We start from the raw sequence: 23,242 nt of genomic DNA, 5'->3' as shown, positions 1-23,242 counted from the left end.
GGCATGCCTGCTTCTTAAAAAATGCACTGGGATGTTTGATCTTAGCAGCATGGGATGAAACAATTACATTGATCTGAACTTTGTAGTTTATCTGCTGTGTACTTTCAACATCCCCTCAGTGCTGTTCGCTGCTCCCCACTCTTCTTTCGTGGTTCAAATTAAAAATGAGCAAGAATTAGTTGGAATATCCTTACTTTAGAAACTACATGTGTTTAAGGAGTCTGTGTTGATGAAATATTACCCTTGGATAATTACATAGTAAGATTAAAGTTGAGATCATTTGTACGTTGGAGGACACTGGAGGAATTCCAGGGGAATTTTCATGCTGCAAAATCAGATCTTGCTACTCCTCACTAGCGATCAGCCTAGAAAGTTTGCTTTGTTGTTTAATAAGATGAAGAATTACTGTTGCTATCTAACCTCAGGTCTACCACTGACTTGTTTGTGGCAGAGGGTAAACCACTTAACTTCTGTTAGTTTCCCATGACTGCTGCTTCTGAGGGAGTTCAAAAAAATTACAAAGATCTTGTGTGCTAAGCCTTGGAACATAACTTCTATTATTGCAAGCAGTCTGGAGCTTCTGTTGAGAAAGATCTGTTTCATTTTCCAGAGGTGAAGAATCTACTGGCATGTTAGGCTGCAGGGTCTATGAGGCAATTCAGTGCTGTATATAATTGTGCTTACTAATTGCCCACGTTAATTATAATGGGGTTTCCTTACTAGCTTCAGAACACATCACAAGAGAAGCCGATAGAAAATTAGGTCTTCTCTACTGGAGTTTACGAAAAGCTGTTTTCAAGAGAACAGAGTGAACTTTATCATAGAATGGAAATCTGTTTTCTGAATGTCTTGTGAAAGCAAAAGTCTGAGAAGAGGAAAAAAAAAAAAAGCAGCACTGTAAGTTTGTAATAATTAGTTTTGTTTTGAAAATGTAGAAACTAAACTGAGTGTGCAACTCAGGGGAGAGCCAGGGCTTTTTGGCTACCAGCTTTCCAATAGCCCTGAAGGAAGTGAAGGTTCCAACTCTTCCAGAATTTGTGCCACACCTTTCAGAACTCTGCTCAGATCTGCTTTGTGGCAGGGCGCCTAGTAGCCCGAAGTGGCCTCAGGTTTTCAAACTCATGCTTTTTGGCATAGAGCCTAGATTCTCCAAGGTCCTTGGCATGTCTCCTAGCTTCAGAGGATCATGAGAAGCCCTGTGAGTAGTCACGATTTGCAGAATCTTGATTTGAGGGTAGGGAGACTGGATGTGTTAGTACTGTGTGTTCAGGGCTTCCTTGCAGTTACAGTCCTCAGGAGGTTGTGCCATCTGAATTTCCAGCAAGAAGCTGCAGTTTTCAGATCTGAAAAGATTTTGAAATCATAAAATGTGTAAAAAAATTAAATTAAATTAAAAAATATAGCTGAACATGATATTGCTGGAGATTTTTTAATTATAAATCTCAGCATTATAATTAGTCTCTACAACTATCACTTGTTGCACTTCTGAGGATCTGAGTCCTGTCAAGTCTCATGATGCTCAGCAGAGGTTCATTGTTTTAGTCCCTCTCATGCCTCTCTATTGTGACTGTGGCATTTCTGACATTTCCAACTGCTACTGTTGCTTTTTTTTCTGCTCACAGACTCAATGTAACCCACTGTTCCTCATCTCCCCGGAGAGCAGGAAGAGATGATGCATCCAGTACAAAAAAACTCGTGTTCCTCAACAGAAGTCCAGTACTGTGATGCTCTCATCATGAAATCCCCTTGGTGAGCATAGCACATGGGGATTCCAGGAACTTGAGAAGTCTGGGCAGTTCTGGAAATGTGAGTGAGTAGTCAGCACATAACATCTGTTTCTGCCTAGCCCATGCTAGTAAAGGCCTGGCTTCTCAGCCCAGCCTCTGTCCACTCAAAGCTTCTGCAGTACAATTAACTAGTTCACAAAATTGAGCAAAACCTGCTTCATACAGGGGCTAAGAACTTTAAGTCAAAGCAGTAAAAAGACCATCAGTTGCTGAACAAATCCTTCCCCCTATAACTCACCAGCTACACAAATTTTTCCTAGTGCAATATAAAGAAATCCTTTCAGAAGAAAGGGATTCAAAAATTAGTGACAGCTTATGTGAAAAATAAAGCCAGCAACACTTTACCTCACCCCAGAGGATACATACTTTTTTTTTTTTTAACAAATAGACATAAGTCATTCAATTTCTGATTAAAAAAAACAATGAAATATTCCTACAAAAAAAATTCATCCATAATATATAAGCTCAAGTAGGAATTGGACACAACTGTTCTCCAAAATAAAAGCCATTTGCATTGCAGCAGCCTATACAATGTTATAGAGGTCCTAAATGTGTTTTCACTTTCATTTGACCATAACTGCTGTCTCCGTTACTGCAGGGCACTGCTTGGCTTCTGCAGAGCCCAGGGGAAAAAACCTACCAAACCTAGCTGCCAGCAGGCCATGTAGGCTCGCTGGGGACGGTGTGTGAGGCACGCAGCCCCAGAGCAGCAGCAGCACGGCCTAGGGCAGGTTCTGCAGGACTGCTTCTGCCCTTCTGAAATGGCGGCCCAGCAACTGCGCTCCCCTCTGGGAGAGCCTTCTGTGGAGCGCTGGAACAGAGCCCCCCAGACCTGTAAAGTCAACTTAAAAATGGACTGATCTAAGTCTGGGGCCGCAAATGCAAAGGACTCGTTTTTAAAATGTATTTCCTTTTGTATTTTCATTTTTGCGAGGAGCTCTCCTTATAAACATGTTACTGATGAATATTGAAAGTATTCCTGGGCACAAGTACCTTCTTGCAGCGGCAGTGCATCAGAGGCTCGGCTGGTGGTTGCTCTTCAAAGAGTTAGAAGGCGTTAAGCATAGATTTAAATATAAATGTATTTAGGAAAATCCAATACTCACATGATCTAAATCTTACAGTTATTTTAATTAAAGTAGAAAAGTTTAAACAAAAAAAAACCAAAGCAACACAACAACTGAACAACTGGAATCTTGCTGATAAATGCAAGGAAGGTGCTGAAGCAGCTGCTGTCCCATCGCAGCTCAGGAGGAGCACGGCGATGTGAGGGGCCAGAAAAAAACGTTGCGAAACTGCCTCGGCATCAAGCAGCGTTGGCCAAACGCGTTTTGCAAAGTAGGGTTGTCTTTTTTTTGTTGTTTTTTTTTGGGAGGGGGGGATTCGTGCCCAGCCAGCAACACGTTACCGGCGGTCCTTCAGCAAAACGAGATGGAGTTTGTTCCGTCATCTAACCGCAGCCCTTCCGCAGGGATCCAGTTTTTCACACGTTTCGCAGCGGTAGCCGTAAACAAACAAAGGACGGAGAAGGGAAGCCCGACCCGCTCGGCTCGGGGCGCTCCCAGCTCTCCCCGCTCAGGCGGGCACCCGAGGGCCGCCCCGCCGGGACCTGCCGGCCTTGGCAGCCGCTGTGAGCGTGTGGAGGCGGCGACGGGATTCCAAGGAAACGGGAGGGGGGCAAAAACAACGCCCCCAACCCCGGCCAAAATAATAATAATAAAAAACAATAATAAAAAAAACAACACTAAAAAAAGTAAAGAAGGACAGAAGAAAGCGCCTGCCGGTCTCCAGCCCGCCGGCAGTGCCCCCAAACACGGCGGTCAGAGCAGAGCCGCGGCCCCAGCTCCCACAGCTCCCATCGCCCCCGGTCCCCGAGGTGCGGCTCACGGCCTCGGTCCCACCGCCGCCTCACCCCGGCCCCGCCGATCCCGCCCGGCCGCCCTCCGCCTTCCCCCGCTGCCCGCCGGGCCGGGAGGAGGGCGGGGGAGGGTTTTCCCACAATGCTTTGTGGGGACGTTGACAAGTGGATCCAAGATGGCGTAGAAAGTAATGACAGGTAAGTCAGGACTTCCCCATTCGCCCCTCGCGAGGGCCGAAGGCGGCGGGGCCGGGCCGGGGGGACCCGCACGAGAAGCTCGGGGGGCTCCCGGCGCCCCTCCGGCGGTCGAAGGGCCGGGAGGAGCGTGCGGGGCGGGCCGGGGGCTGAGCGGTGCCGGCTGGAGCGGGCCCAGCGTCTGCGGAGGGCCCTGCGGCGGCGGCCGCTCGGGGGCTGCGTGCGGGCGGGCCCGGCCGGAGCCGCGGGGGCCGCGGGGCTCTCCCGAGGGCGCGGAGCCGGGGGCGGGAGGGCGGGTGCGGCCCTGAGAGCGGCGAGGCGGGGGCGGCGTGGGGGGCGGCCCGGGGAGCCGGGGCGGGGAGGGGGGGGCTCGCATAAAGCCGGCCGTCCCCGGCTCGGGGGTGCTCCGTAGGGAGGGCGGTGCGGGGCGGCTTCGGGTCGTGTGCCGGGTGGGGTGGGAGGGGACGGGCAGCGCCGGCCAGGAAATGCCGGAATAAATAAGTGGGGGGAAATGGGCTTAGGTAGCGGGGTCTGTGGAAAAAGAAGTGGTGAGGGTTTAAAGGCCGCTTTAAAACGAGTCCTCCGAGCGACGCGGGCTCGGCACGGGAGGGAGGGGGGGGGGGTTGTTTTTTTTTGCAGGGAGGCTTTGTGAGGGCCGCGGGGATCCCGAGGTCTCCTCCTGTACGATGCTGCTGTTGTGAAACTGCAGATGGGAAAGTTTATACCGCAGGTTGCCCTATGGCCCTCTTTTGTTCGGTCTTTTTTTTGATTGTTTTGTTGTGTTTTTTTTTTTTCCCCTTTTTTTTGAAGCAGGTCCCCAAGTAGAGCTGCTTACAGCCTTCCCCCTCTTGAGGAGTTCAATGAGTCGTGTCCTGTTATTAATATCCAAACAATTGGATTTGTTTGGATTCGGCGTGCTGTTGGTGGAGCTGTTGTTTGATTGCAGTAATGTGATTAAATGTATCATTGATGGAGGTTCAGAAATGTAGGGAAATGGTTGCAAGTTTGTTTTTTCACTTACTGACCAAACGAGTGTGAGTTCACATGGTAATGGGGCTTTTGTTTTTATCCAAGTCACAGTGAGCTTCAGCTGGAGTTTTAAAATAATGCATTTAGTTCTCAGTTTAAGACATAAAATCAATCAGTTGCAGTACCAAAAATGTCCTAAAAAGGCATCTCCTTGTATAGGGATGGGATGTATCATGGCTGGTCTTGTTGAGGTGACTTCAATTGGTGGGGCTTTCTGGTGTTGGTCTTCCCGGTCAATATTATAGTGGAAACAAGGGAAAGGATGAAATATTCCTCCTTTTATAACGTATTACTTTCAGGAGAAATTTTATGCTCCTAAAACTGAAAGATACAACTAAATTACATGAGATGCTTTGCAAGTGCATGATTTTGTTTTGTTTTTCCCCAAGACATTGGCAGAACAGAGATTTTAAAATGAGATTTCTTAAATTGTTATTTGAATATTGGCAAGTCTGTGTTTTGAATGGCAAAGCCTGTTTGCTGGGGTGAAGAGCTGGCTCTGAGCTTACAGCTGGGTGAGGGCAGAGCGTGGCAGTGACCACCACCACCCTCCTCCTCCACATGCAGAAAGAGGGATCTGCCTGTGGATGAAACAGGCCTGGGTAGGCTGAGCTTCCACTGCAGAGAAATTGTGAGTGCTGGAAGCTGAGTTCAGCTTTCTTTGTTGATCTTTGATTAGCAGAGCCCTTCTTTATTGGTGAGTTACGTTTGCATTTTGCATTGAGGGGCATGGTTTAGTGAGTGCTGTTGGTGATGGGTGGGTGGTTGGACTGGGTGATCTTGAAGGTCTTTTCCAACCTTGGTGATTCTGTGACTCTGTGAAGTGAAGGAACATTTTGTGTGTTATTACTGATACAATTGAGTTATCTTTGTAGTATGTCATGAAAGCACGAATTACTTAAAAAACAAACAACAGAAACAGAGAGAAATCCAACTTCTGTTGTCACACCTCAACCGTGTGGATTCTGGAGCATGTATTTCTCATCCTTTATTCATATGACTGCTGTGCTTTTTTCAGTGAGTTCAGATACATTTTTCTGTGGAAGAGAGAGATGCATGCACAGTGATAGCTCTAGGACTCAAGAGATTGTGATAGGAAAGTGGTATGTTCTTATTTTTTTATTATGGAGTCTTTCTGTCTCTCCCAGCTGACTGGAAATTAAAGGGAGATAGAGGTAGAAGCTGCATGTTAAGCTGTATTTTCACCCAGTTCTGCTACTTGATCTGCCAGGCTGTGGGATCTTGTTGATTTCAGAGAAGTTGCTCCTGGGCTTTGGGATCTGTATTTGTGGATCTGGTTGTAGGATAAGGGCTGTGGTTTGCAGACAACGTGTTGAAGGTTACGCTCAGATATTCCCATCTCAAGGGAGAGTGAAGAGCAAATGTTTCCAAGTGGATGGGGTACAGGCCTGGGCCTCGAGAGATTTGGGCTGTGTGATGAAAATCCCTTCACCTGTTCATGATTTCTTTTAAAGGAATTTAAAATAGGAGTCATGAATCTTGTAAAGAGTTGTGACGTCTGTAGATGAGAGAGGCTATATAAAAGCTAGGCAATATTATTACTGATCTTTTCTGATTTTTAATTTAATAGTCTGATGAAATATTTTCTCTGGTGTATGCAATTACATTTGTTACTAGAATCCACTTGGAATTATAGCTGGATATTCTTTCTGACTTTTTTTTTTTACTGCTGTTTAGTACCATCTTGTTTGCTACTGCACTGTATTCTAGATATTCTCATTTTAGTAATGGCAGAAGCAGTTGCTGGAGCAATTCAGATGATTAGTTGAAAGCCCTTGAAGCTTTCACCTCCCTGGTATTCTCTCTTGAGGTCAGTGGTACCCAGATAGGTCTGGTAGCAGGAGTGAAATCTCAATTAGAGAAGTGTTTTGTAATAACATAACTCCTGTCTCCAGCGTGCGGCCTGAGTAACTCAGGAAAGCCATGGGAGAACAAGGAAGGATGGTGTTGTTCTAACCTAGCTTAGGGGTAGGTGGTTGGGCAGCCAGCCTTCCCTCTGTCTTGGTGAGCAGTAGGCCAAGAATTTTAGCAGGAATGTGAATCCTGGCTGTAATGTCTTCTTAGCGTTGTATCTGGGGGAGCAGATTGAGGTCCTGTTCCCAGAAGCAGATCCCCAGTGTTCCTCCGTGCCCAAGGGGAGGGGACAAAATTTGGCATTCCCCATCTTTCCTTCTTTCATGGTAGTCTTAAGGCGAGACCCCTTTGTCAATATGTTTTTCTCCATTTGAGTGGACGTGTTGTGGAGCAGATTACCAGAACAAACAAGGCCTTCCTTTTCTTATTTGTCTTGCTATTTTTTCCTATGGCCTTTGGCAATAGCCAGCACTTGTATTTATATATATCAGTAACATATTTAAAGATATCATAGTTCATACGCTTGTAGACTGCTGCAGTTGTCTTTTTATTTTTTTTTCCCCACCAAGCAAATAAAGAAAGAGAACACTGAAAAAGAGGCCACTCTTTCAAAAGTTGGCACACAGCATTGATGTGCAGTGAGGTTTTGATCAGTATTTGGGGATGGCGATGGACGACTCGACTATCTGTGGTGAAATTGGGAGTCTACAATGTTAGACTGCTCTACAGAAACAGGGCTTCTGCTGGTTTTATTGTGGTGGTATTGGTATGTAATTCAGGTTCCACATTCAAAACCAGTCTTGCTAATGGAGATTTCATCTCTTCACACAAATGTTTGCAGTGTGAGGTTTCAGCAAGAGGCGATCTCTTGTGTCTGAGGAGGAGAGGAAAGTGAATGTTATTGTAGGAAAAGAAGTCCTTAGCAATGTAAGCAGGCAGATTCTAATTACTCAGGCGTGCAGTTTTGTAGTTGTTCTTGCATTTCCACTGCACCAATGGTTAAAGGATGCCTGATGTAGATATAATATAATATGCAAGTATTTCATACAGTTTGTAAGTCAATTCTTTGTCATCGATCTAATAGAAATGCACTGATTATTTCCCCAGTCTTTTCTCAGAATCCTCCAAAAAGCCAGGCAAGAAGCCATAGGTTTCAGTCTTATTGCTTTGTAAATGAAATTTTACTGCACTGAAACACGAGTGGTTACCATTGCCCCATCCTAGTTGTGAATGAGACCCAAACTGTCTCGATCTGAGCTGCGCAGAGTCCTTGTCAGGCGTGCAAAGACTCTCCCTTGTACTCCACAGCATTCCCACGAAGCAGTAGGTGTGAAGTGCTGCAGAGTCGATGGGAAGAGTTTCTGGAAGTTATTTTATGTGGAGAGAGATTTTGGAGGTGGTGACTGTAAACTGCTGTGTGATTTGTTTCTGTTGGTCTCAGGAAGTACCGCTCTTGTGACAAATGGCATTGGCTGAAGAGGATGTTTTTCAGGATAGCGTGTGCTCTGGGGAAGTAGGTTTCGTGATCTGTTCTGTTACAGGCAGCAGGAAGGTTACTGATCTCAGAGCATTAACAAAAGAAAAAGAGTAGTAGAATTATGTCACGTGAGAAATTGTAAATGTTGGAGGGGCAGGAAATAAAGGTCAGCAACGTGAGCAGTGCATGGGTTGTTGTAAGCTGCTCCTGGGGTAGTTAGTGTTATTTGGAAGCAGTCTTTCAGACTGTGAATTACATGTTGGTTTTTTTTCCTCTTCGTAATTATATACTGCAAAAAATACAGTATTCATCAAAACACTAAAAATTACACTACTTAAATAAGCTTAGAAAGATTTTTTCAGAGCCCTCCAGACCCCACAGCAAAGGGAAATACAACAACAGCGTTAGCAAAGCAGCACAAGTGTTTAATTTGCTGGAAAATATTTAGTGGTTCAGCAAACCAAGAAAGTAGCAAATCTTTGTGGACATAATAAATGGAGAATGCTACAAAATGAAAAGCGTAGTGGTTTTGGCAGCATGTTAAATAGTGTTTCTTCCCTGTTTATCTTCTCTACGTTATCTTAAGATAACTGATATTTTAAAAATGATAATTTCATTTTATTCTGGGGTAATTCTGGGGGGAGGATGGACTGTATGTTTGTGTTTCTGAGTGGTGATCTTTTGCCATCTGAATTCCCTGCAGCTGGTTGGGATTCCTGGATCCTGCTCACAGCTGATCCCTGCCATCCCAGCAGCCAGAACGTGTTGGACTCTCGTCTGCACAGGAGGTTGTTAAGGAGAATGTTTTCATAGCTTGCTTCTTGAATCTCTGCTAGCACAGCACTGTAGCTGAGTGCTGCGGTTATTTTGCAAAAATTGTTTTGGATTATAGTTGTTTAGGCTAATAGCTTTGAGGTAACTGTACTTGGGCCATATCTTAAGGCAGTGGCACGTTTGGAACGGTGCAGGGCAGTTGTTTTGACGTTGGAACTGATGGATATTACTTGGCTGTAGCTTGGTTTGTATTTGTTTGCCTAGGCTAGGCAACGTTTTTCTTCTCCCAAAGCTTTGTCAGAATGATTCCGTTAACCACAGTGGGGTCGTTACTCATTGCTGCTGATGTCTGTTTTTCGAGTGGGGTTTAAAAATATGTGACTGCATCTCTAATGTTCGTTTCGAAAGGAATGAGTGGAGAGAACCCGATGGGTTGGGAGAACTTTGCTGTGCAACTGGTGGTGTTTGGGGTTGGAGTTCTGGGGCTGCCCACGGGGTCTGCTGTGAGAGGAGTTTGGGAATCCATATCCTGATCTCAGGAGAGTTCTAGAAATTGAACCTGTTTGTGGTATTGCTTTCCTGCATTTTAGGAGAGGAAATAAGGAAGTTGTAAAAGCATTATCTGGATGCAGAAGGGTAATATCATTAAAACATGGAGTTAGAAGAATATTCCTCAAGCCGAGGTTAGCTATATTATGCCTTATTATTTGAAACAGAGCCACGCAGAGATGAATTTGAAAGATTATTTACAATAAAGATAGCAATGTTTAATGGTGGAGGTTTGTTGCTGCTTTGAACTTTCAAAGCGGTGCACAAAAATGCCACATGGTTGCATAATAGACAAGGTTTGAGGGAAGGAGTTTGGGCTATCTGTGGATGGCACGGTGCTGTTGAGCCTGGGACCCTTTTGTGCAAAGTGCTATGAATGTAACAACAAATTTGGTCACAGTGTGATTTGCTGTGATAATGAATGTAAGTTCATTATGATGCTACAGCGAAGATTTAAGTGTATTGAAAGAAGACTTTTGCTGTTTTGTGTCACAACCTTCGGGCAAATTTCTGCGTTTGCTTTATGAACTGTGCACTGTTTGCTGGTATTCAGCATGAAGAGTTTTGCATTCTTTTCCTTCTTGAATGAATTGAAAGAGTAATTCAGAGTAGTTCATGCTTTGCTTCTCGAGCAAGAAACAGGGCTTTTGAATTCAACTCTACAGTGTGTACCTGTAGCAACTGATGATCTGAGCTGTGATTTTTTTGGGTAGATCTCTTACATGTATGGTTATGGTGCCTTGCATGTAATGGTGGAGAAACATATTGTGAAAAATTTGGAGCTTGGCACTTGAGAAGAGACTCGGCATCACGACAGTATTAATGTTGAGCAGAGGAAACTTGGATTGAACTGCTGGGCTTTGAGGCTGTTTTGCTGGTGGAGGAAAAATGGGAGAGTTAGTGTGGGGCTTTCCAAAAGGAAAGAAGAAAAGGGAAAGAATTTCCTTGTTTTAAAAAATACTTTCAATAGTGAAATCCAAATATAAGTTTGTTAGGAGAGGCTGAGATTTGAACACGAGGCCAAGTGAGGAGCTGCTAAGTTTGGTTCTGTCCCTGAGCCTGAGGAAGTCTGTGAGTGTTGGCCAGTGGGCTGCGGGCAGTTGCTCTCTGCAGGCCGTGCTGTGAGCAGCACTTGGGCTCGCTTGGGGAGCTGCCGTGCCATATGGTGTTGCCTTTAGGCTTCTGCAATACATTCGTAGATATCATTACGTGTGGAAATGGTGCTTGGGAACCTTCTCTGCCATCCTTCTGCATTCATTGGTCGCATCGTTTTGTAAACGCTTGGCGTTTTGGAAATGGAGTGACGTGTTTAGTCATACGTACCTACATGTCATAGCACAGGCGTAGCTCAGGAAGGGCTTTTGGCAGTCGTGTGACTCAGCGGAGAAGAATATTGGTAACTGCGTGACTGATAAGTCCTTAACATTAATGGAATTCGTTTTTTTTGGTCAAAATCATTACTGAACATTATATTGTGAAATGTGCAGAGGCTTGGGAATGAGGCCTGGTCGTGTTACTCAAGTGTTTGAGAAGAGAGGCTCTGCCATGGGCAGGCAGCTGTAAGCGCTGCGGGTCGGGGCGTTTTAAACAGCTGTAGAACGTGGGTGCCATCTTCTCCTGCACCACTGCAGGAGTTTGGAGACCTGTAGGCTGGTCCTGCACCACGCCTGTGCTGTAGTGATTTTAGCCTTTGTTTTCCTTGGCTAAATGTCATTAAGAGAAGCCAAGATTGAATTACCTTTGTAATGCATTTTTTTACAGTAAGTAATTGGTGATGTTGTTATGGGGATAAAATGGTAACCACGAGACAATATTTCAATTAAAATGCCCTCATCTTGGATATGTGTGAGAAACTGCTCTGAAAAAGCAGCAAGAACATATATGGGAAAAAACCGATATGGAGTACAGGCTGCTGCTGTTGCCCAGTTATTATGAAAGACTGTTTATGTGAGGATTTTCTAAGAAGGAGCCAAAAGAACTTTAGGTGGGGCAGAAGCACCGCCTGTTATGATGTTACCTGATGCTTACTATTATGCTGTTACTTGCCAAATTGTAATTATTTTGGGCTGAAATTTCCCATGGTAGCTGTCTGTCTCAGGCCACCTTTTTGGTCACTGTAGAGGGAATGAAGGGTTCTGCTGACATGATTGAGTCTTTCTAAAGAAGTTGGACCAAATATATTCTTCTGTTCACAGTAAAAAGAACAGTAAAAAAAAAAAGTGCTGGAACTCGGCTTTGCAGGGAGATGAGAAGAGGTGGCATAGTGTGCCATTCTGGTTGAGGTTATACTTATCAACCCTGTGAAAATCTGCATTGGCTAAATTGGTTGGTAGTGCAGATCTGAAAGATCATCTCTGCTGTGAATTCATTTCAGCCTGAGCTAATGGGGATTTCCATACTATTTGAAGGCTGGGGCTTTTGCATTCCCCCCAATCATTCCCTGGTATGATTTTGGACAAAAATGAGAGCACAGAATTCCCCGCCCGCACTCCCAAAAGCCAGTTCCTCTTTCCTACGTGCTCTGTCTTCACACAGCACAGAGGAGGCAGTGACTTGGTTTAAACAGAAAGTCCCAAGTGTAGGTTTTCACAGAATGTGTACAATGAATGAGAAGATGGGCACAGCTGAATAAGGAGATTGAGATCAGAAAATACTGGGTGTAATAAAAAAATGGAAGGGAGGAACTATTTCAAGGGTACGTATAATTTCTCTTATAATGCCAGTACATTTTCATTATTTGCATAAATTGGGCAGTCTTTAATAAGTGGGAATGGGGGAGGGGAAGCAATTCACACTTGAGCCATATCTTTGCTTTCCTTTGTTGTCGGTTTTTCTGATGAATGATGTCATGTTGTGATGTAAAGAAGTGCTGAATGCTGCAGTTACAGCGAAGTCATTCCACAGACACTGGGTTTGACACTGGTTGAAGGGCTCTATGGAATATGGCAGAGCACAGGGGCTTTCGTTTGCCTCCATCTGAATATAAGAGAGTCATAGAAACTGTGGGCATTAATGTTTTTGAATGAGAATGATGTCAGGAGGGTAAAGATAATACTTGCGAAGTGCTTTGTCAAGCATTGCCAAAAAGCTCATGAAAACATGGAAATGAAATACTGAGACCAGGTTTGAGTTGTACACAGTAAATAACGCCTTAGTAACTGTGCAGGAGAATTGAGGTGGGTGTTGGTGAAGCAGCAGCCTCTGCTTTGCCTGGTTCTGGGGCCTGGTGCCTTGGGATAAACGTGGTGTGACTCCTGCAGCTACAGGTGTTGGCATCATGAAGGTGCACGAGAGGGCCAACATCACCTGGTACTGGTGACTTGCTCACAGCACAGCTTCTGCTTGGTGAACTTTGCAACCCGGAGCCTGTAATGGCACTTCAGTGCAGCCCTGTCATGTAACTGGATGTGGTGTTTTCTGGTTTTGCTGTGTGTGAATAGGGATCTTGTGTCTGTCATTTCCTGCACGCAGTGATGCATGTGAGGTGGATGGCGTGGGGCTGTGACTCGCTGTGTGTTTTGCGTAGTTTTGGCAGGACAGGTAATGCTTTTGGACAGCTGTGTAAAAAACAAACCAGCCCAAGCCCTCCCCCCTCCCAAAAATAAAAATGGAAATATTGACAGGCTGGAGATGAAGGTACTCGGGATATTCATATGCTGGATGGGATGATTAAAAATGCTAAGAGCAGGAGTTAATTTTGGATGTTAGGCCAATTTGACCATGTGTGAATATTGCTGCCATTTGTGACATAAATTGTTCTTTCCACTACTGCTTCCGAAGTGCAAACAGTAGAGATTAGTGGAGATAATAAGCTGTTAATGATCACTTAATAAAGGGTCTGTAGTGAAATCCTAGCTGTCAGGCGATAAAATCTAACTTGTTCCCATCTGTGATGTATGTAAAGTGATTTAAAGAGCACAGGATTCAGATGCAGAAACCATTTAATCTGAGTTGCTGCTGTATTTCTGTACTGCTGGTAAGTGAATGGTAAACCACCCACAGACACTTGTTCCCCTTACAGTGGCTGGGATGTGTTTATTCCCTGTATTAAGTTTACAGGATCAGACTGAAGGCTGCAGTTGTGTGGCCAGAGATCCCCTGTCCTCCTACTTTACAATCCTGTCTTTTTCTCTTGTATTTCTTGAAATGGAAGGGCAACCTGTGTATTTAACAGGTTCATGATGTTCTCTACTGTTCATTCTTTTTTTTTTTTCCACCCCTGGAGCCAAGCATATCATGTTCTCTAAAGGCGAAGCAGCACAAGTTCTTGCTGCTGTTATGCTATATGATAAAACCTTGAAACAAGCCTTCCTCCTTCTGCATGCTCCATTTCAGATTTCACATCATTTGTGGAATGTAAAGCAGGGTCTTTTTGCCTGGAGTTGTACAGCGTTAACCGGAGTAATTTGGTTATTTTAGAAAACTGATTAGATTGTCCTCTCTCAAGGGTGGAGACGTTGTGTGCATTCTGTAAGGTGCGCAGTGCATTTCTGAGCACTGTGTGAGCTTCAGCCTGACTGACTTCAGCCATAACTGCAGTAGATGAGTGCATAAGAATTCAGCTCTTATGTTCTTGGTTTAAAAACCAAAAAAAGCCCAGAAGTAACCTTTCCTGTTGTTCTTTTCTGCATGAGAGGCACTGTCCTTTTCCTCTGTGTTGTTATGCCTTTCACGTTGGTGTAGTGCACAATCATTATCTGCTATCACTTCATTAAATGGTTTCTGAAGATGGGGTTATTTATGATGTATATGTAGTATGAAAGTACTTTTTTTCATCTGTGTATGTCTATAAGTGGCTTCTGTATTACATTCCTTCTTGTAACCTTGCCTAAAATGCCTTTTTGTCTTAAAACAAAGTAAATTCTTTTTACAATTTTATGTAAGGAAAGTAAATAATGTGATTTTTTCTTATCTAAAGATACTTCAGTGGGATTTCAGAATACTACAAAACAATTACATGACGTGATGCAGAGGTACCTTCAGTTGGGCTCCCTAGAGATGCCAGAACTGCTATATAACGTGGTTTAGCAGTAAACAGATTTATTCTCTATTTTAGTATGTGGACTGACAAAGAGAGTATGTTTGCTGTGTCTCTGTAGTGATTGAGCTTTAGTGATATCTGTTCCTTCTTTTTTTTTTGATGTATGATGCTGCAGTCACAGGTGTGATAGCTGACATCTGTGTTGTACTGCATTACCTCGTGTATTTTACTTACTCCAGATTATAAAATGAACGCAGGCTTTTCCTTGTATGAATTGAAGTTTGTTGCCAGTCTTTTCCTGATAGTTTTGAGGTAGATGGAAGTAAGGGCTGTTGAGTCACAATGCTGCGTCCTTCCCAGCTATCTCACTTCCCAAATATTACTTCTTTGTATTATGGAAACAATTCTCACAGTTCTGAGACCTTCATGTGTGAATTGCTTACATCTCAGTCTTACCAGAAACAAACTTCAGAAAGTAATGCCAAGTGTAATGCTTTCCTAAAAGGTTTGGAGACTGCTTTAGTGAAACATGCAAACTGATGGATGGATTCTTGAGCAGCTAAGCTCATGAATGCAGTTTTTGGCCTTCATTATTACGGGCAAGAAAATAAATTTTTTCTTTTACTAACAAATGATCTTTAGGAACAACATCTTCTGTCTGGGTAGATGGCAGCATGTGGCAAGAATTGGCCTCTGGGTATCAGTAAGAAGCTGAATTATGGTTTTCCTTATTGTCCTGTTTAGTAGCAGCCTTTTCAGTTATCTGCAAGTCCTTGGAAGCAGCACGGTGACCATATACCTTTCCCAAGCTGACCTGCTGTTGTTCTTTCTCAGAGACTGCAGCATGGTGCTGGCAGGAGGCACAGCTGATGGCTCTGGCAGGGAGCAGGTGGGTGGTGGGTGCTGACTGCTGCCGGCAGAGCTGTACCTTGTAATAGGAGGCAGCTGCAAAGGCTCTTCTACTCCGTGTGCCCATGGCCATGGGTCTCACGTGTGCTACAGAGCACAGATCCCACTTCGTGGCTCTCAGAGCATCGTTCAGTTTGTGGCGAATTCCTCCGGTCTCTTTGTGGGACTGCAAGTTGAACATCATTGCTTTAGCATAAATCTTCACAAGAGATGTTAATGTCTGTTTAAAATATGCAAATATTTACTGTCTGCTATTTGTCAGCTTGGCATGCGAGACCTTGGATCTGATCCTTCTGTCTTGGCAGACATTGGGAATTTTGCCAATAGCATTAATAGGAACAGAATTGTGCCCTCTAATCTGTTTGTTTATGAAGTACAGCAGGAGTTATGTGGCTCGATGCTTTACAGTGAACTAAAAATCATCTGTTTGAATTTGTTTGGAACTGTCATTTACTTACCGTTATCTTAGCATGTGAACCCTTTGGTTGCATAAAATACATCAGTAAACTGTGCAGCTTAGAAGTGCAGAGTCAGGAGTTAAACTGCTCTGAAATACTGAAATTCTAGATCACGATGTTCTCTCCTACGCTGATTTTTGGTTTGCATTTGAACCAATCAGGCTGTGGAGTAATTCTCCAAAACCTCCTGTGCACCAAGCAGGGCAGTGTTCATGGGAAGTAGATGGCAATGTAGGTGGTCTGGTTTGGAGCTCTTCCTTCTGAAGCTGTCCCTTCTGCCTTTCCTGGCCCACTCTGCAGTTTGGAGGGCAGTTTTGTTTGGGGATTAGCTTTTAATTGCTCTGTCTGTATGTTTACAGAATCTTATTGGTTAGAAGGAGAAATACACATTATGAAAATTGACCCCAAAAATCATTAATAGGGAGAAAGTCTCTCTCAAATCCTAGGCAAAACAAAACTGGGCACCAGGGTTTGAGTTACACCAGTTTGGAGTTATCCAGATCTTGTAAATGATAGAGATAGCAGATATTTTTTGAAGCTTAAGCTGGACATGACTTGGCCTTGAAATAAATACAGGTCAGGAAGCTTTCTTCTACTAATGGCAGGAGGTTTTTGGAGCTAGGAATTACGAAGTGAGGGTTACATCTCTGCATTAACTCATGGGAAGAGCTGCCAGCTCCTGTATGGCTCAGGTTGGTGTGATGCTTACTGTTCTATCTGGCAGCATTGGCAGGTGCCGTACGTAAATATGTTACTTAATTGGGTAAATCAGAAGCCTTCCTATAGGGCAGTGGCACTGCTGGAAGTAGTTTGAAGCTGAGGAATGCTTTGAATTGGCTGCTGATAATAAAGGTGTTCGTGATAATATGTTGTGGCTGAATTTCTAAGGTCTGCTGGTTTCAGATGTGTAACTTCAGATAGTGGGGATATGGCTGTTAACTGGTTTCGCAAAATTCTGAAGATCTCTTGGAGTTTGCTATTAGAATAAATAATTATTCAGATGTGAATGCAGCTCTTTTGGTATGCAGTCCTCCAAACCGTTTTGAGAAAATGAATAATCCTGACATTTATTCTGCTGCATGCTTCGTATTTTAATCTCGGTTTAGCAGGCAGAAAGGCTGAAGTGCATGAGTCATTTGCTCAGTTTCTCAAGGAGCTGAGAATACAACGTCCTCTGCAGCGCTCTCCAAATCTACAACTGACCAGAGAAATTTGTGGCTGCTGCTGGGGGTGTCAGACCTCTCCACAAACTCGTTCAGTGTTTGTTGCAACAGCCAGCGTAAGGCAATTGGTAAATAACGTTTTGCTTTTTGTAGTGCTGTGGTGGAGAAGAAGGGCTGGGTAAAGGAGCCTCCCTCTGCCTGCTGGTTGTGCTGGCCAGCGTGGGATCTGTGTATAAACTGTTCTTCTGCAGTAAACACACAGAAGCTCTGCTGAGACTTCTGGTCAAAGGAATTTTGGTTCTTCGTCAGCCAGGAAGTGAGGAAATCAGAAGCACAGCAGAGTTCATGAAATCCTCTCTTTTCAGTCCCTCGGGAGGAAAACAAAGTACGTGAGAAAGGCATCAATTAACTGTTGTATTGCTGTGCAGCAAACCCTGGGTTTGTAAAGCTTGCTGTGCTGTAGAACTTGAGTGAAATAGAAATCTGTTGCATTTTTAGTTGTACACAGAAGGCTCCTTGCATAAACGTAACAACACCTAACGGTTCTCACTGAAAACGTGCTTATTTAAGTGATCCAACTGAGTGTTGATATAGTTACTCCTTAGATGGATTTTCTCACGTGTATGGAAATGCAAAAACTACTTCATATCTGTGTTCCTTCACCTCTACAGTGGTGGATGTGAGATGTTTTCATATAAATGTTGTAAGAGGGAATGTGGTTTAAGTCAATGTTGTATTCGGAAGTCAGTGTTACCTTACGTGTTTCTGTTGTGATACTGAAAGTAAAATCTTCAGAATGGTGGGGAACATGGCATGCTGTCATGTATTGTATTGAACTTCTTGCCTACATTTGCACTGTGTGTTGGCCCAGATGGGTGTTAGTGAGAGAAGTGGGATAGTGAGGAGCTTTTCTTACGTGGAAGATATCTTTATTTGATTTTTCAGGTAATTTCTTGAAGTTATTCTTAGATTGCTTAAAAATCTACAAATGTGAAATGTAAAAGAAAACTTCAGTAGCAGAATTTTCAGGGATGTTGGAGTGTGTCTTTAGGTGCCCATGGCAGTTGGTATCATGGATATGGGCAGTGTGCTGCTTGCTAACAGTCAGTGTGAGAATTCTAAAGTTTCCCTCTTTTGGTTATCAGAACATGATTTATCAAGTCAGCTTTGAAGTAAAATGTCTCTAGAGATGTATCTTTAGGTATTATGAATGAAGGCACACCACAGATAGAAATTATGGAAAGGCTTTGCTTTTCTCTGCGTAGGTTCCATGTGGATAACCATTTGTCTCAGTTTACTGGCTGATGATGATGTCTATCTTCTCTATAGATTTCTGTCCCCCTGCTTCAGTTTCCCCCCACAGAATGTTTGCTTCAGAACTGTTTAAGGGGTTCTGTTGGCAGGGTGTTGGTGCGGTGGGGGCACTTAGGCTTTCTCAGACACAAATGCAACTAAAGCTCAACAGGAGCTGTTGAGTGGGTTCCTGCTGACCTCCAGCTCCTTCTCAGCTCCTTCGTGTGTCTGATGTGCTTCATCCACCCCAGAGGCTGGCCCTTGTGCCCTAGGAGTAGTGAGGAGTGCTATGAAACTGGAGGTATCTTGGGGAAAGCGCTGCAGGGTCAGGGAAGTGGCTGGTGGATGAGCTGCACTGCTTCCAAAGCAGACTTGAGAACACAGAAGCCTGTATGCAGCAAAGTGCTTAAACCCATGCTGGCATTGAAGTTTGAAACCACTATATATATATTTTTTTAATCAGTCATGGGCTTAAGTACCTTCTTGAATTAGAATTGAAAGTGAGAGCCAGGAGGGCTGTGAGAAGGAGCGTGGAAAGAAGATTGGGAAGAGGTTAGTTAGGTTGGGATAGGGAACACAAGTGGCGTGGACCAAAGGGGATGTGCTACAGCACCTGGAGGTGGGAACGGCAGTTGGTTGGCAAGTTGTCACTGCCATCATGCAGCTAACCAACATTTTATCATCCCCTCTGCCCCCACTCTAGGATTTCTGTCCCTGAGTCATGGCAGACAGAAGACCAGAGAAGTCATGTGAACAAGCATGTGAATCCCTTAAGCAGCAGGATTATGAAGTGGCAGTGAAGCATTGCACAGAGGCACTCCTTTCCCTCAGCCAGTACCCCCCAGCTCACCTCCCGGAGGCATGCCAGGCAGAAATCGACCGCATCAAAATCGAGACTCTGCTGTATAGAATTGCTTCCTTTTTACAACTTGTGAGTGTGACTCTTTCATAGTATCTAATGAACTGGAAAGAACAATCAAGTATCTTGCACCATCAAGATTTATGTAAAATTGTGTTTTCCTATAGTTGCCATACTGGTTTGCCACAGAATCCTCATTGTTAAAACATGTTTGAGGCTTCTGTCTCGTAGTTTTCCCTGATCTATTTATTTTTTCAAGATTGGTACCTCTAAATATTTTGGGTCTGAATCACAGTTTCTTAAAATAATAGAGAATTATCATTTTTTAAAATCCAAAGTATATTCTAAGAAGAAAAAATAACTGGTTTTGAGTATTGTTTTCATAAAAGCTATGCTGAATGCCATACCAAATTACCTTCTCTTTAAAGAGCATTAAATTAAACTTACAGATGTAAATGCTCAAAAAACAAAGTTAAGAAATGCCAGAATTCAGGCAACCAGTTCATACTTAATTTAGCTGTTTTTGCATAACCTAGCAGTAGTCTTTTAATATTTGATCACTGCTAGTTTTCCATTGCTAGGCTGGAGCATGTCTGCTGAAAGACGTAACTCTCAGGCTCTGGTGGATTTTGAATGGAAATATGAAAACTGGGAGCTTTGTAAGGGTTTTTGTAAATGCAAGGCAAGCTGCATGTCCCTGAATTGTAGGTGATGCCATTACCAAAAGTGTGATCTTCCATGAATGCATTAGAATGCTACAGTTCCCTAAGGGAAAGGACATTGGAATGGTTAATTTCTTTACCCTTCTGTTTTGGAAATGTTGTTATTACAGATTTACAGGGGCCTTCTTGTCCTCAAATCTTCACTTATCAGTTATGAACAACATCATCTCACATGGAAAATGTTTGGCCGACTTGTAAGACCTTGCTGGACGCCTTTAAGATAAATCAAGCCCATTCTTTAAATAGATAGTTAGCTATTCCATGTGCAAAATAAGAATTAGGAAGCTTCCTGAGTTTAGATGTGACCTATCATATAGCTGGCTTGGTTTTGCTGTTTGTTTTTTTTTGTGGCACTTGTGTTCCCACAGATGGAGTTCTCAAAATCATTTCCATAGGTCAGTAGGCAGATAGATGCTTAGCAGTATTTAACACATTTCTGACCTGAATGCCTCTGGAAATGCTTTGAGGCACCTGTCTGGATGTTCAGCATAGTGGCATTTGTTGCAATAAGCCTTTAGGGATTTTGGAAAACTCTTGCAATCAAAACCTCTCTATTAAAGAATTACATTGATACTTTAAGTACTTAAGTATTAAAGATTTATACAGATTTTTAAGTAGAAAAATGTGTTTTTGCAAAAGATGTAGTGTTTAAAATCGTAATTGATAAGACAGTAAATAAACTACAGACCCTCAAATTCCAGCAGCACAATATTAGCAGCAGTTGGATTTTTTAAAATCTGGAGTCTAGGAAGAAAGTCAAGGTTTTTTCTGGATGCTGTCAGCCACCTACAGATGGGTACATAAACATATCTTTGCACTTTCACATACTTTTCACAATATTCATTTGCTGAGAATTTGAGGACAAAATCAGCATTGTAAAGGTTCGTTAGACTGGATTTGTCAAGTGACTGATGTTCTTTATGTGTTCTACCTTGGGAAAAAAAGAGCCAATGAGTTTGTGAAAGTTTTAAGAAAATTCTAATTGAAGCATGTAGTTGTTTATGCCAAGTGGAATAATGCTATTTTTAAACTTTTCATGTTTTACCTTTCAGAAAAAGTATGGGCAAGCAGATGAAGACTGTAGGCATGGTATGGTTATTTCTTTCTTTTACTATTTAGTGTTGTAAATTGCAGTCAGTTGTCTGAATTTGTTGGTTTGCTAACAGGGGATGTTTTGCTAGTTACATTTATTTGTTTTACAAGACTTTCTCTACTTGATTTTCTAAGGAGATCTCACTATTTTATACCTTATGTTCAGGTGCCAGAACTGAGAAGCAGCTTTCTTTGGCATAGGGGTGCTCTTGGGCAAGTAGATATTTTACCATATGGATGTAGGATAGATTGATGATGATAGGATTTTTGTGATGATAAAGACAACTGGTTGTTCCGTATTCCTTCCTAGGTTGATATTTGGGTTTGCATATTTGGTGTTGATTCAGAGAGATGCAGCAGGATGGTGTGCTTATGTTCATCTCTATTTGCTGGAACTTCCAAACTTGTAACTTTTCAAGTTGAGCCTTTTGTGTTTCTGTGCCTTGTTGAATTGGGGCATTTAAAAACATTAGCAAGGTTGGCTAATTGCTTTGTAACTGATTTATAGGGAAAGTAACTCAGTTCTTACTGAGAACTCTAAGTTTGGTAAACATTTGGTAAACAGTTGATAGGTTAGATTTGGAAGAACAAGCAGGGCAGATCCCACCTTCTGGTTTTTGGTTTCTTAACTATTCTTGAATTTTAAAGGAAATTTCCTGGGATGACAGTTTTGTTGCATGGACTTTGTGATTGGACTGTTGTGATGTTTCTGTGCAGTGGTGTTTATCTTTTTTAAAGCACATTTGTCTTCACTGGTACCCAAGCTGTAGACTTTTCTTGGTCTAACTGTTGATACATGCCAGTTGCCTTTCATGATGGCAAATAGGTGGGAGAGGGAGCTGTATGGAAAGAAGAATGACGTTTAAAGGAGGCAGGAAGGAGAATCCTTTTGAATGAATGGTGTTCTCTCTGATGCGATCTGATGGATTGTTGCAATGTTAGTTGGGTCACATTTGTCTGTTGAACATTTTTCTTCTCTTGGCACGTGTGTCAGAAACCAGCATCTCAGATGAGCCATGGTGTTAACTGCATTTTTCCTTTCTCTCACTAGTTGTGCATGGAAAGGGGTGGAATAGGAGCCAATCAAACCCAACCAATCATTGGGTACACTTGAAAATTTGAAAAATCTAGAGGAACCAGCTTGTATCTTAGTGATAAAGAACCAGACCAGTGCAGTGTTAATACCTTTAATTCATGCCAGCGTATTCTGCATGTGCTTTTGCCAGATCTTAAACTGAAGACATTCATCAACTTCACGCCATATTTATTTGCCAGTGTAAAAGTGGTGTGTGTGTTCCTATGTATTATATACACCTTATTTTTATGCATATAGCAATCAGCAGTTGCATTGGGGTTCTCTTTGTTATGCTGTTATTGATTGCAGCCTAACATCTGAGTATTTTCATTGTAATCCTTAAAGGCTTTTGTTCCAGTTTTGTTTGAAATATCCTTTGGGAGAAGGCACCTTAGTATGGCCTAACTGTATTCCTTGGTGCTCACAATTATTTTTCAAGACAGATTTCTATTTCTTTGTACAAACCCAGTGTGTTACATACCTGTGACTGTTCTACTTTGACCTTGAATGACAAGTTGTTTTGGGGGTAAATCAAGAAATGCATGTTCTGTATAGTGTAATGCTTGCACTGTTATAAGGAGTGATAGTAAAGAAATCTATTAAGCTGCTACACAAATCATGAACTAATTCCTTCTGTGAAAGATTTGTAACATTTTATGTGCAATTGCATGTTTTAGCTGGGTAGCACTGTGTGGTTAATGATACAGAATTTCATAATTGGACATCCAGTCTTTGAGGCTAAAATAGCAAACTGTCAGACGTGCTGAAGCTATTTCTGGTGCTGCTGCTTCTGGTTTGGGAAGTAGGCTCTATTTTTGGAAATGTGGTCAGTATCATCAGAGTGGTGAATCTGGAGTAATCCTGGAGGGGCTGTACAGACAGTATTTAGTTACCATTTCATTTTGATGGGCTGTCTGATCAGTTTTGTGTGGTGTTTTTGTGGGACTCTTATTTTTGCCACATTTGATGTAGTTTCTGTTAATGATGTGAACGTCTGAGTGAGGAGCTTTGCTTTATCATTCCAAAATGTAATCCTGAAGCTGTGGCGAGTTTAAAATTCCTGTTAGCAGTAACACAAGCTGTTGGCACCCATGGTCTGCGTGAATAGCAGTATAAACACAGATGCTGATGTTGCCTGCAATGACA

The 23,242-nt window shown here is 42.9% G+C and overlaps 1 protein-coding gene across 5 annotated transcripts in view; it reads left to right on the top strand.

Moving 5' to 3' along the window:
* The first annotated feature begins 3,716 nt into the window (after positions 1-3,716).
* HELZ (helicase with zinc finger) overlaps positions 3,717-23,242 on the top strand; it is a 74,711-nt gene continuing 55,185 nt past the window's right edge. For 4 of the 5 annotated variants that reach the window (XM_052687757.1, XM_052687758.1, XM_052687759.1 and 1 more), the window contains exons 1-3: positions 3,717-3,843; positions 19,052-19,279; positions 20,982-21,018. In XM_052687757.1, the coding sequence (XP_052543717.1) occupies positions 19,070-19,279; positions 20,982-21,018 (247 nt within the window). In that variant the 5' untranslated portion in view covers positions 3,717-3,843; positions 19,052-19,069. The remainder of the gene's footprint in view (positions 3,844-19,051; positions 19,280-20,981; positions 21,019-23,242) is intronic. The other variant, XM_052687760.1, reaches the window with a different exon arrangement.

Source organism: Tympanuchus pallidicinctus, unplaced genomic scaffold (genome assembly GCF_026119805.1).
Source record: "Tympanuchus pallidicinctus isolate F22 unplaced genomic scaffold, pur_lepc_1.0 scaffold23, whole genome shotgun sequence".
NCBI lineage: Eukaryota > Metazoa > Chordata > Aves > Galliformes > Phasianidae > Tympanuchus > Tympanuchus pallidicinctus.
This window is presented reverse-complemented; position numbering and strand designations above follow the sequence as displayed.